Source organism: Danio rerio, chromosome 1, assembly GCF_049306965.1.
Source record: "Danio rerio strain Tuebingen ecotype United States chromosome 1, GRCz12tu, whole genome shotgun sequence".
NCBI lineage: Eukaryota > Metazoa > Chordata > Actinopteri > Cypriniformes > Danionidae > Danio > Danio rerio.
This window is the reverse complement of record NC_133176.1, coordinates 58,595,749-58,608,098: the sequence shown is the minus strand read 5'-3', so window position 1 is coordinate 58,608,098 and position 12,350 is coordinate 58,595,749. Positions and strand designations below refer to the sequence as shown.

Sequence of the window (12,350 nt, the reverse complement as noted above, 5' to 3'; positions counted from 1 at the left end):
TGTGAGTGTATATGTTTGTGAGTGCGGGTGTGTGTTTGTGTGTATGCAAGTATGTTAGTGTGTGTGTGTAGCTGTGTGCATGTGAGCGAATGTGTGTATGTGTGTGTGTGTGTGTGTGTGTTGTGTGTTTGTTAGTGAGTGAGTGCTTCTGAGTATGTATGTATGTGTGTGCATGCACATGAGTGTGTGTATACGCAAGTGTGCATGCGTCTGTAAGTGTGTGTGCGCATGTGTACAAGCGTGTGCGCGTGTGTATGTTAGAAAGTGAGTGTGTGTTTGCAACTTTGCATGTGAGTTTTTTAGTGTGTGTGTGTGTGTGTGTGTGTGTGTGTGTGTGTATATGTGGGCGCACATGTGTGCTAAAGTATGTGTGAGTCAGTGTGTATTTGCATGCATGCAAGTATGTTTGTGTGTGTGTGTGTATGTGGCTGCGTGAGTGAATGAAAGTGTGTGTGTTTGTTTGCATGCATGCAAGTATGTTAGTGTGTGTGTGTTTGTTAGAGTGCATGCAAGTATGTTAGTGTGTGTGTGTGCGTGTGCGTGTGCGTGTGTGGCTGTGAGTGAATGACAGTGTGTGTGAGTGTGTATGCATGTTAGTTAGTTAGTGAGTGCGTGTGAGTATGTATGTGTGTGCGTGCGCATGAGTGTGCATATACTAGTGAGTAGTGAGTGTGTGTGGCTGCATGCAAGTATTTGAGTGTGTGTATGTTTGCGTATGCTAGTGAGTGTGTTTTGTTCATAAGAGTGTTAGTGTGTGTGTGTATTAGTGAGTGAGTGAGTGTGTGCGCAATATAGAGTGAGAATATTAATGACAGGATCTGCATCTCCTGACTGGATCATGCACACATATACACACACACACACACACACACTGATTTTACACACAGCCTCCCAAACGCACTTTTGGACGAGCTCGCTCCTCCTCTGCACTTCCTCTCGCGGACTTTGAAGGAAGCGCTGGACTCTGATTGGCCGGAGCTCCTCTTCACCTCTGCCTTCAGTCTGTTCATCATCATCTTCCTCTCCTGTTCTTCTGTTCTCTGCATTTCAACACGGCGGTCCTCTAAACGGCTGCACAACTACACACACGCTAGTCGCTAACAGCATTATAGGTGGCCGTTCACCCAAAAATCTCAGTTCTGTCATCATTTACTCACTCTTCAGTCGTTTCAAACGTTTATGAATATCTGTTGAACACAAGAGAAGATATTCAGAAGAATGTTGTAGCCGTTGACTTCGGTATTTGTTTTTCCGACTACTAAAGTCAATGGTTACCAGTTTTCAGCATTCTTCAAAATATCTTCTTGTGTGTTCAACAGAGGAAACTGATAGAAGTTTATAACCGCTTGACAGTGAGTAAATAGTGCATGAATGAATGTTTGTGTGAGCTGCCTCTTCATCCTCCGGTGCAATTTTATGTTCTACTAATTCAGAACCAAATCTCGTAATCCTCTATTATGAATGGGTTATTATTTCGTCTTAATTAGTTCCGATGCTCATGTATATCCTGTATATTTGTATACTGACAGCACAACTATAGCAGATTTATGTATAAATATAAACCTGATCCCGGCCGAGTGACGGACAAAAGAGAACTGACATCATAATAATTAAAGGAGCAGCTCACGCAGAAATGCACTTTCAACCTGATCCTAACATTGTTAAGTAGTTTCTGTATTAAAAGAAGAGATATTTTGAAGAATGTTGTTAATAACAGCCACTGACGTGTGACCATGGTGTTTTTCTTTTCTACTATGGAAGTCAACATTCTTCAAAATATCTTCTTTTGTGTTCAGCAGATCAGTTTGGATTGAGTAAATAACATTTTTTGCGTGTGCTGTCCCTTTAAGACGTTACTTGTGTAACTGAGTCTTGATGGAGAGAAGGCTCTTTTCTCCTGTCGTTTTGTTTTACGTCACTCCATGTTGAATTGAATTATGAAGGAAAGGGTTAATAAAGTGATTTTAACTGGATTGTTTTTTTTTTTTGTTTGTTTGTTTGTTTGTTTGTTTAAGTTTCCAGGGTCTGCAGGTTGCAATGTCCTGAATTTTGCTTGCCAATTGTAATCGATTATTTTTTTATTTGGTTCAATTTGGAATTTCCCCAACAAGCACAGAGCCTGGGGGACCAGAGTGAGTGAGACACTGCTCGCTGCAGAGCCACTTGGGCTCCAATGAGGGGGAGCTTGAGCTTCAACTCCTCCTCCTAATGCGTACACCCACCCCTAACTCCAACTCCTAATTACATTACTCAAGGTTGGGGCTCAGCCGGGGCTCAAGCTCCCCCTTACTGGAGCTCAGCTCCGCCCAAGTGGCTCTGCAGTCAGTACTACTTGGAGTGAGTGCTCCAGCTTGGCACCCTGTGGTCCTTAACCGAATGTGTGTGTGGTGTGTGTTTGTGATGAAAACTACTCTCAGATCGGTGTTGATGGTGTCCAGATGGTGGCGCTGTTCACTGCTGTGTTTCAGGCTGGATCATCAGTGCTGTTGTGTTCAGATCAGAATTACAGCAATGGTGCCAAACTCAATTCCTGGAGGGCCGCAGCTCTGGACAGTTTAGCTCCAACCAGCTCCAACTCACACCTGCTTAAAGCTGCTGTATGTAAGTTTTTGAATTTTCTAAAGCATAATGATGCCATTATATGTTTGCATATATTTAAGAAATATGCTGTGAACGTTCTTGTTTATCTTAGTAGAAAACTGCATATTTCATTTATTCTGCCAAAAAGGCACTGAAAGCATGCGTTCGCGACCGAAATGCGACCTCTGGGTGGACAGTAGCAGACACCGAAATGAGGGGCAGATTCAGAGTTCCACATAAGGGTATTAATAAGCAAATAACAGGGGTGTCGCTAGACCCCACGTGCCCCAGGAAAAATCACCAGTGCCCCAGTTATTGCTTTGAGATGTGATTTACTTTATATGCAAGTGTATTTATTAAGAGTGGTAATCCCAGAATAAAGACGTCATTCTCGCAACCGAACAAGATGAAAGAAATGTAGTTTAATCAAGAGAAGACTGAGCATGTGTGCAGAAAAAAAAACACCTGTGCGCTTCACGCACCGCTCCTGTTTGACGCGCTGCTCTCCTCCTGGTCCGGTTGTGAACATGCAGGCCGCAAAAATAGCCATGCCGTTTATGCATTTTAAAACCACCATAACGGTCTTTTATATGGAGATGTCGTTTAAATATGATGGGGATCCTTTTTCGACTAAGCATGGCTCCTGATAGATTTCTTTTTTTGGTATGAAGCAGAAAGTGGGGAAGAAGTCAGGGAGGTAAAACTTAATAAACCTAATTCTCGGCTATGAGTCGGGTCTAAGACAACACACAACAGATAATTCTATAAAACATCTCTTTTTTTGCATTATATAGAGTTGTCTATAGAATTTCATTCTAAAAAAATTCATATTTATGCAAAAGATTTCTGAAATTATCTTAGCATCGCTCTAATTGTAGTCTTTAGTTTCTCATTTACATTTAGGATTAATTTCTGTTATTTATTTAGAATAATAATTGTATAATAACAATAATGCTGTTATTTATTTGTAATTATATATAAAATTCTATACATAAATATTTTGTTTTATAATATATGGGGGGGGGGGGATTAGCCTACAGGGGTTTATAATTTTGACCTTAAAATGGTGTTTAAAAAAATGTAAACTACTTTTATTCTAGCCAAAATACTTTCTCTAGAAGAAAAAATATTATCAGACATACTGTGAACATTTCCTTGCTCTGTTAAACTTGGGAAATATTAAATTATTAAGTATTATTATTTATTAATTATTATTAAATTATTAAGTAAGTTATTATTAATTATTATATTTAAATTAAAAAGTGGGCATATATATATATATATATATATATATATATATATATATATATATATATATATATATATATATATATATATATATATATATATAAGCTATCTGCTGATGCTTTCAGTAGTATAGTATGGCAATAAATGTCATGTAAAATGGCATTCAGACTGTTCGCATTTAACACTGAATAAAGCCCATGGGGTGTAGCTGAGGTTATCATTGTTCATTCTGCTGTTCACAAATTGAAGCTGTTTCTAATATATCAATTCCAGGTGTGTTGGTTAGAACAAACTTTAGGCAAAATCAGCCTTTAGGCGCGATCGTCAGACTCGCTTCTTTTGGTAGTCAATCTGGCAACCTGCACTTGCGGTTGTTTTGATCCAGGAGTGCAATACCTAGTTCAGCCACTGGGTGTCAAACTTACAAACTGCTCCTGCTTAATAGTCTCTAGTAGTATTGAGCGCCTTGATTAGGGTTGGAGCAAAACCGTCCAGAGCTGTGGCCCTCCAGGAATTAACTTTAGCTGACTGCAGTTCATAGGTTTGAGTGATTCATAGTTAAAAAGTGAGTAAACTCGTTGCCTTAAAATAATTAAATCAATTATCTGCATGATTTTGTAACAAGTTACTAAGTGAGTTTCATCAGTTTTTAAGTTGTCAACTTTAAAGGCAGCAGGTTACCCCAAAAGTAAAGTAACTAGTGATGTTTTACAGTGTAGAATCTGCTAAAGTAAGTTACAGCACTCTTTAATTACAATTATTATTTTAATCACATGAATTGAGCATAACAGATACCTTTAAAGTATGCAAGTCAAGATTTCTGCAGGTCTTAACATTCACAGGTCAAACTCTGAACAAAACTCTGTAAAATGCCTCTGTTCACCGAGTGTTCTCTACAACAACAACAGAGAAATGCGTTTAAAAGTGTGTGATGCAGGTCAGAAACCCTCATTATGCACAGCACATTCAGACAATAGAACTCACACACACACACACATGCCTGAAGAGGAGAGAGCTGCTCTGACATCTGCACACACACACACACACAGAAGCAGCTGTCCTGCAGTCGGAGGTCAGGGTCAAGGACAATGCAGGAGCGTGTGTGTGTGTCTGTGATGAATGGAAATGTGTGCAGTGTGTGTTGTGTAGTGTGCAGCTACTGCTGGGGGACTTGCATAAAAATGATCTCATATATATATCATCAATGTTTTTCAGTTTACTGATTGATTATATCAAGAAATGCAGTTTTTTTAAATAATGTTTAAATATGCAAATGAGGAACTAATTAATTACACGTGTTGATCTCCTTGATTTTGAGTGCGTGTGTGTGGGACTGCTTGTCCTGCATTGTGTGTGTGTGCATGTGTGTTGCATGAATCAGCTGCTCTGACTGACTGCTGCTTTATCTCCGTCCTCTTGTTCTGGCCATCTGGATGCTGTGGTTGACCTGCAGCACAGATGTCACCATGTGCAGCGTGTGGAAATATGGCTCCGCATTTTCACACACACAGATTTTTGCGCTTATTTGCATGCACATGAACCCAAAGTCTGTCTGGAGATCTACTGCTGATACACACTGATGAAGCCGTCTGCACTGAGGTGAATATTTATTTATATGTCTCTTATATGTGTACTCCAGAACTAATAACATGATGCATTATACACTGTTTACTGTGTGTACATAGGGTGACACGGTGGCTCAGTGGTTAGCACTGTCGCCTCACAGCAAGAAGGATTCTAGTTTGAGTGCCGGCTGGATTGGTATCCTGCTGGAAGTAGCCATCTGAAGATGGGTACACTGTGGTCATAAAGGGATGGACATGGTCAGCAACAATACTCGGGTAGACTGTGGTGTTGACATGATGCTCAGTGCATGTTGTTGATGCCAAATTCTGACCCGAGCATCCGAATGTGACAGCAGAAATAGACTCATCAGAGCAGGCAACGTTTCTCCAATCTACTATTGTCCAGTTTTGGTGAGTCTGTGTGAATTGTAGCCTCAGTTTCCTGTTCTTAGCTGACAGGAGCGGCACCCGGTGTGCTCTTCTGCTGCTGTAGCCTATCTGCCTCAAGGTTGGACGTGTTGTGTGTTCAGAGATGCTCTTCTGCAGACCTCGGTTGTATCGAGTGCTTATTTGAGTTACTGTTGCCTTTCTATCAGCTGGAACCAGTCTGGCCATTCTCCTCTGACCTCTGGCATCAACAAGGCATTTGCGCCCACAGAACTGCCGCTCACTGGATATTTTCTCTTTTTTTTGGCCATTCTCTGTAAACCCTAGAGAGGGTTGTGCGTGAAAATCCCAGTAGATCAGCAGTTTCAGAAATACTCAGACCAGCCCGTCTGGCCTCAACATGCCACGTTCAAGGTGAACTAAATCCCCTTTCTTTCCCATTCTGAGGCTCGGTTTGAACTGCAGCAGATCGTCTTGACCATGCCTACATGCATTGAGTTGCTGCCATATGATTGGCTAATTATAAAATTGCGTTAACAAGCAGTAGGACAGGTGTACCTAATAAAGTGGCCGGTGATTGTACATTAAAGGGTAGCATAAAGTGAACATATTAGCCTACTGTATTGCATAATAAATGTGCTTTTCTGCATGAGAACATTTGCCAAGTTTATTTTAGAGTTGATTATATTGCACATTGACAGAATTTTTATGTTGAAATATCCGAGTATTGATCGCAGACCTTGATGCATTGGCAGATCTGTTGAGATTTCTTACACAACTCCTTTATTTGCTGTTTTCCTCAAATACACACATGAACTAAAGTTGTTGCCAGTGGAACACGAGAAATGTGAAATATATATATTCATGATTGTTTTTCTGCAGTCCTGGACGAAGCTTGAGGAGCTGTTGAGCTCGTGTTGTGAATACTTCACATACTTGCGGCTTTTCCAGAGTAGAGAAAGATCACGTTCATTGACATACGAGGACTGGAATGAGAGAGAGAGAGAGAGAGAGAGAGGGAGGGGTGACATCTGTGGCATTACGAAGCCTGATTCATTTGTGTGACTCGATTCCCTCAGGCGATTCATTTGAATGAACACTTTCATGATTACTCTTTAAAAAAAATTCAATTCATTGTCTATTCCCTCTAAATTTACACTCGGAAAGCTTATATATTAATGTTTATGTTGTGTTTCCTTCGAGTAATTTAATAACAAATTACTTGGCGGTTAAAGGTTTTGCATTTTCAGGGTTTTTGCACGTTTAAAAAAAGTATTATGAACGTAAATACAAAATATTTTTTAAATGCAACTGCATAAACGTTCACTAAGTAATTTGTAAGGCTAATAAAAGTAGTATTAATAATAATAAAATATGCTATTAGGGCCAGAAGTCATTATTAGTATGAATTACATGTAATTTAACATGTAAACAACGATTTGTTTGAGCAAACAAGTGTTCCTAGCACATTTATTTTGCACAAAATATGTATTTGATACAACTAGCATAAAATGTTGATTTTTCTAAAAGTATTTATGGAGAAAATAAAGTTTGCGTTAGTGGTGTTTGTTATTTGCATTGAAAATATATAAAATTAATATATTAAGTTTCCTGACAACAATTGCTAACATTAGGCTAAAGTATTATATCGTTTATTCCTGTTTCTTTCACATTATAGCTTCTGTTCAGTGCTTTGTTGGGAGGCTAAAACGTTTTGGGAATTGACTGAACCGATTTGTTCAAATGAATCGGTTCAAATGACTCATTCATAGGTCGACATCTGCGAGCCTTGCCCTTACGTCACTGTTGAAGACTCCGCTTGCGGGTTTGTTGAAGGCGGAATAGTAGATCCGTCGGTCCGATGACCGGAGCCGCTGCATGGCCTCACGAGCTGCAGACTCGTAAATACCGTAGAAATCGAACGGAGAGGAAAAACGGCGAGCGATTCCCGAGTCCGATGAGCAGCTCGAAGTCCTCGATTGACCTGCAAGCGGTGAGTTTACCAGCTGATTTCTTTAATTCATTAAAACACTTCAGGAGACTCGTGATTCACTATGAAGAGCTCGGAAATATCGCTAACTGAAGATTTAAATGTAACGGTTCCTTTTCCGTTACATTTAGATGAAGTGTTAAGAGGTAAAACTTTACAACTAGCCATACTACTGTATTGTAAATAATCGTATTTGCTTAGTTTTGTAATTGTGTGGTTGTGAATGTGTCTCGAATGTGTAGTGATGTAAAACACGTCGTATTTAAATCAGTTAAATGACGCCAGTGTGAGTAACGGAGTGAAACCCGATCCATTGTGTCGTGTTTACTGCAGGAGTTTGCGCTGATGGTCAAGGGTCGGCTAATGCTGTTAATCACTGTTCACTTAGTTTCTCATGACTTGCTGCTTCATTTCAGTTTTACAAGAGCCCTGAAGCTTTCATTTTACTGTAAGCCTACATAGGTTTCACTTTAAAAATGTTATGTGGGCGTGCGACGCTAAATGTCACGGGTTCACTTTACTACTGAAGTGCTAACAGTTAATGTTGAAGAGATAGTTCACAATCACATTATTAAAGGTGTTTTTGCTTGATATACAACACCAACTCAGACAATTCATCACTTTAAACTATTAAAATGTTAATACAAGTAACTTTTTCCAAGTTTTCAAGGTTAAAAGTTGTTGCAAAGCTTAATTAAACAGGGAAAATATAAAAACAAATGACACAATATGGAAAACTGCTAATTTCTGGATATTTTATTGACAGTGTAGAGTTCTGGAGAGAATATTAGAGTTGTAGAATTCATAATTCAAGACATTTATCAGTGTCTCGTTATCAGGGGTTTACATGTTTTCACATAAGTCACATTATTAGTCATGATCACTCAGCAGTCATCTCTTGAAGTACGTGAGGGTTAAAGCAGAGCTGTGATTTACAGTAATGTCAAGAGTAGAGTCATGAGTGCTGAATAATTGTCTTTGATGAATGTTGTCTAAGTGGAAAGTACTGAGCTTTTTTTTTGTATGTTCAAAGATGACCCTTTCAGTGTTTATTTAAAAAAAGAGGAACTTTATGTCTAACATGAGGTCCTTTGAGCAAGATTATTAACCCTTTATCAGATGAAAAAACATATAATAATATTTGGTTATTATTATAAGTAGTCAAAGTTGTAAAGTCTTGTAATATCACCATTTACACATTTTTTGTGTGAGTGTTTCATTAAGTACTCTATAAAGAGTTAATATATTGTTAGTTACATTTATATATTTTGTTTGTTGTTATTTGTTTACATTATTTAAGTATTTTAATTCATATATATTTGTTCATATTTACATTTATTTTATTTTGTTATTTAGTTTTTATTACATTCAGTTTTACTTGTATAATCAATTTTGCACAAAATACAAACTAGAAAACATTTAAAACAAAACTTTATATGAAACATTTAAAATGTAGATTAAAACTGACACTACTAATGTACTGTTTGTACTAATGTAATATTTGTTGTGTAATATTTGATATTTATAATCAATATGTTGATTCCATTTTATTAATATTTATGTGTAATATATATTGTAATATTAACAAATATGTAACATTTTATATTATTGCATATATAATACATTTTTATAATTTATACAAAAATATTTGTAATATAAATATAATATTTGATTTCTGTGATATATATTACATTTTGATTACATTTAACATTACACAGATAATATATAGTATTTAGAAAAATTTATCTAATATTTGATAGATTTATAATTAACTTAAATTATTTTCAACCAAATAATATATTTTTGCAATATTAATGTGCTATTTGATATTATAATTAATTTTGATAATGTTACATAATAATATAATTTTTAATGTTAATTCATCCTTTTATATTATTATAATTATAGTTAATCCCATTTTACCAATAACATTAGTATTATTTATGTAATTTTTTTATATTATAATTAAATTTAATCACATTTTACCAATAACATTAGTAAAATCCATGTAATATTTTATACTATAATTATTTTTATCACACTTTACCAATAACATTAGTATTATTCATAAAATATTTTATTTTACAATTAAAGGTATGCACATTTTACCAATAACATTAATAATATTTATGTAATATTTTATATTACAATTAAATTTAATCACATTTTACCAATAACAAAAGTATTATTTATGCAATATTTTATATTATAATTAATTTTAATCACATTTTACCATAACATTGGTAATATTCATGTAGCATTTTTACTATTAGTTTTGATTACATTTAACAAAAATAAATGTATATATATTTTATATAAATATATATATTATTTACAATCGTGATGTAATATTTTATATTATTATAACTAATTTACAAATAAAAATATTATACCATGTGTTGTTCTACTAGAACACTTTTTTGCGTTCTTACTGCACTGCAAGAAAAAAAAAATCTGACAAATGTTTTTCTTTAACTTCTGTTAACTACATTTTTTTAAGCTACGCAAAGTTCAACCTAATATTTTAGTCAGTTTAACTGATGTAAGTTGAGGTGACAAGAAAAGTTCATTTGATTCAACTAAAAATATTAGGGCAGCAGGAATTATTTTTTACAATGTGTGTGTGTGTGTGTGTTTCTCTTAGACAAATGCTACATGTTGAGTAAAGGCCTGAAGCGGAAACTGGAGGACGAGGACGAGCCAGAAGTGAGTAATAATGGCTCCAGTCTGGACGAGTCTGAGTCCGAGTCCTCCAGCGGCTACAGACTCCAGCGGCAGACGGTGCTCAATCTTTCCCTGCTGAAGCTCCACAGCGTCCCGGGACACTCAGAGCCACGTCTGTCCCGCCGGGTGCTCATCTCCAACACCCTCCGACACATCAGGGATGAGCTGCGGGTGGAGGGCGGCGCTAGTGTCCGTCTGCAACCCTCTATCACTAAGGACGCTTTCAGCTCAGCACTGGCTGACATTGAAGATCTGTGTCCGACTGTGGGAATCACGGCTCTATTTTCCACAGCGGATGTTTCTAGTAGCAGTGAATCGGTTCATTCTGATGAGTCGAGGAGTGTTGATTCGGATCTTTCTGAAATGAGAAGCAAGTCGCTTTCTGACTCCACCCACCCTGTGTTAGGACACACCTCCTCGCTCATCGCCGATTTCTCATTGGACGATTTCCTGTTTACAGAAATAGACAATTTTTTATTGGACAGCAAGACTGGTTTTGGTGGCGCAGGGATTGGCCAATCAGCGCTTCAGACGAATCAGACGTTTAAATTAGATCTGAGCGAACTGGACCACATCATGGAGGTTTTGGTTGGGTCGTAATTATTTTGACATTTACATTGTCGGTTTCATTTTAACGTGAATTTAGTTTTTAAAGTTTTTTGTGCTTTATCATGAAATGTGTTCAATTTTCTTCATAAAGGGTTACTTTGGCAATGAAAATATACGCTTATTTTGGTTTATTTATTTTGATAACATTATCAGAGGGTGCGCAATGTAATGTCATGTAATACATTGCGGCTATTTTATAATATTAATATAATGTTATAACGTGGTATTTTAATGGTTCTTTGTGTTCCTTGTGAAAATTTCTTATGATTTACAGTATTTTAGCATTTAAATATTTAAATAAAATTTAAAATGAAAACTGAAGTGACTTTATTTTCCACAGCGGATGTTTCTAAAAGCAGTGAATCGGTTCGTTCTGATGAGTCGAGGAGTGTTGATTCGGATCTTTCGCAAATGAGAAGCAAACTGCTCTCTGACTCTGCCCACTCTGCTTTTGGCCACGCCTCCTCAATCATAGCTAATTTCCCATTGGACGATTTCCTGTTTACAGAAATAGACACCTTTTTGTTGGAGAGCAAAATAGGGTTTGGCTTATCAGCACTTCCGTCCAATCAGATGTTCAAATCAGATCTGAACAATCTGGACCACATCATGGAGGTTTTGGTCGAGTCGTAATTATAATTATAATTTTTTTTTTGGTGATTTAAATTGTCAATTTAAATGTGACTTTTTTAAAATCGTTTTTTTTTTTTTATTTGTACTTTATCACGAAATATGCCCAATTTTTCCTGCTAAAAGGGTTACTATGGTAAAAAAAAGTATACGCTTTCATTGGTTTATTTATTTTGATAACATTATCAGAGGCTGCGCAATGTAATATATTGCAGCTATTTTATAATATTAATATAATGTTATAAAGTGGTATTTTAATGTTTGTGTTTGTTTAAGTTTCTTATGATTTACAGTATTTTAGCATTTAAATATTTTAATTAATAAAATAAAAAATACCAAACTAAAGTGATTATTTTCCACACAGGATGTTTCTCGTAGCAGTGAATCGGTTCGTTCTGATGAGTCAAAAAGTGTTGATTCATCTTTCTAAAATGTGAAACAAATCGCTCTCTAACTCCTCCCATTCTGCTTTTGGCCATGCCTCCTCTCTCATCACTGATTTCTCATTAGACGATTTCCTGTTTACACAAATAGATGACTTTTTATTGGACAGCAAGTCTGGGATTGGCCAATCGGCGCTTTACCGATTTTTTTTTTTGATTTTTTTTCCCAATCAG

General features: G+C 36.5%; 1 protein-coding gene across 1 annotated transcript; it reads left to right on the top strand.

The window, feature by feature from the left end:
- Positions 1-7,513: 7,513 nt before the first annotated feature.
- sertad2a (SERTA domain containing 2a) lies at positions 7,514-11,419 on the top strand. The gene is made up of 2 exons (NM_001386639.1): positions 7,514-7,773; positions 10,415-11,419. Exon 2 carries the CDS (start codon positions 10,426-10,428, stop codon positions 11,092-11,094), a length of 669 nt encoding a protein of 222 aa, NP_001373568.1. The 5' UTR covers positions 7,514-7,773; positions 10,415-10,425; the 3' UTR covers positions 11,095-11,419.
- The last annotated feature ends 931 nt before the right edge of the window (positions 11,420-12,350 follow it).

Coding starts and splice junctions, on each gene's coding strand:
- sertad2a (NM_001386639.1), top strand. CDS start 10,426: ATGTTGAGTAAAGGCCTGAAGCGGAAACTGGAGGACGAGGACGAGCCA.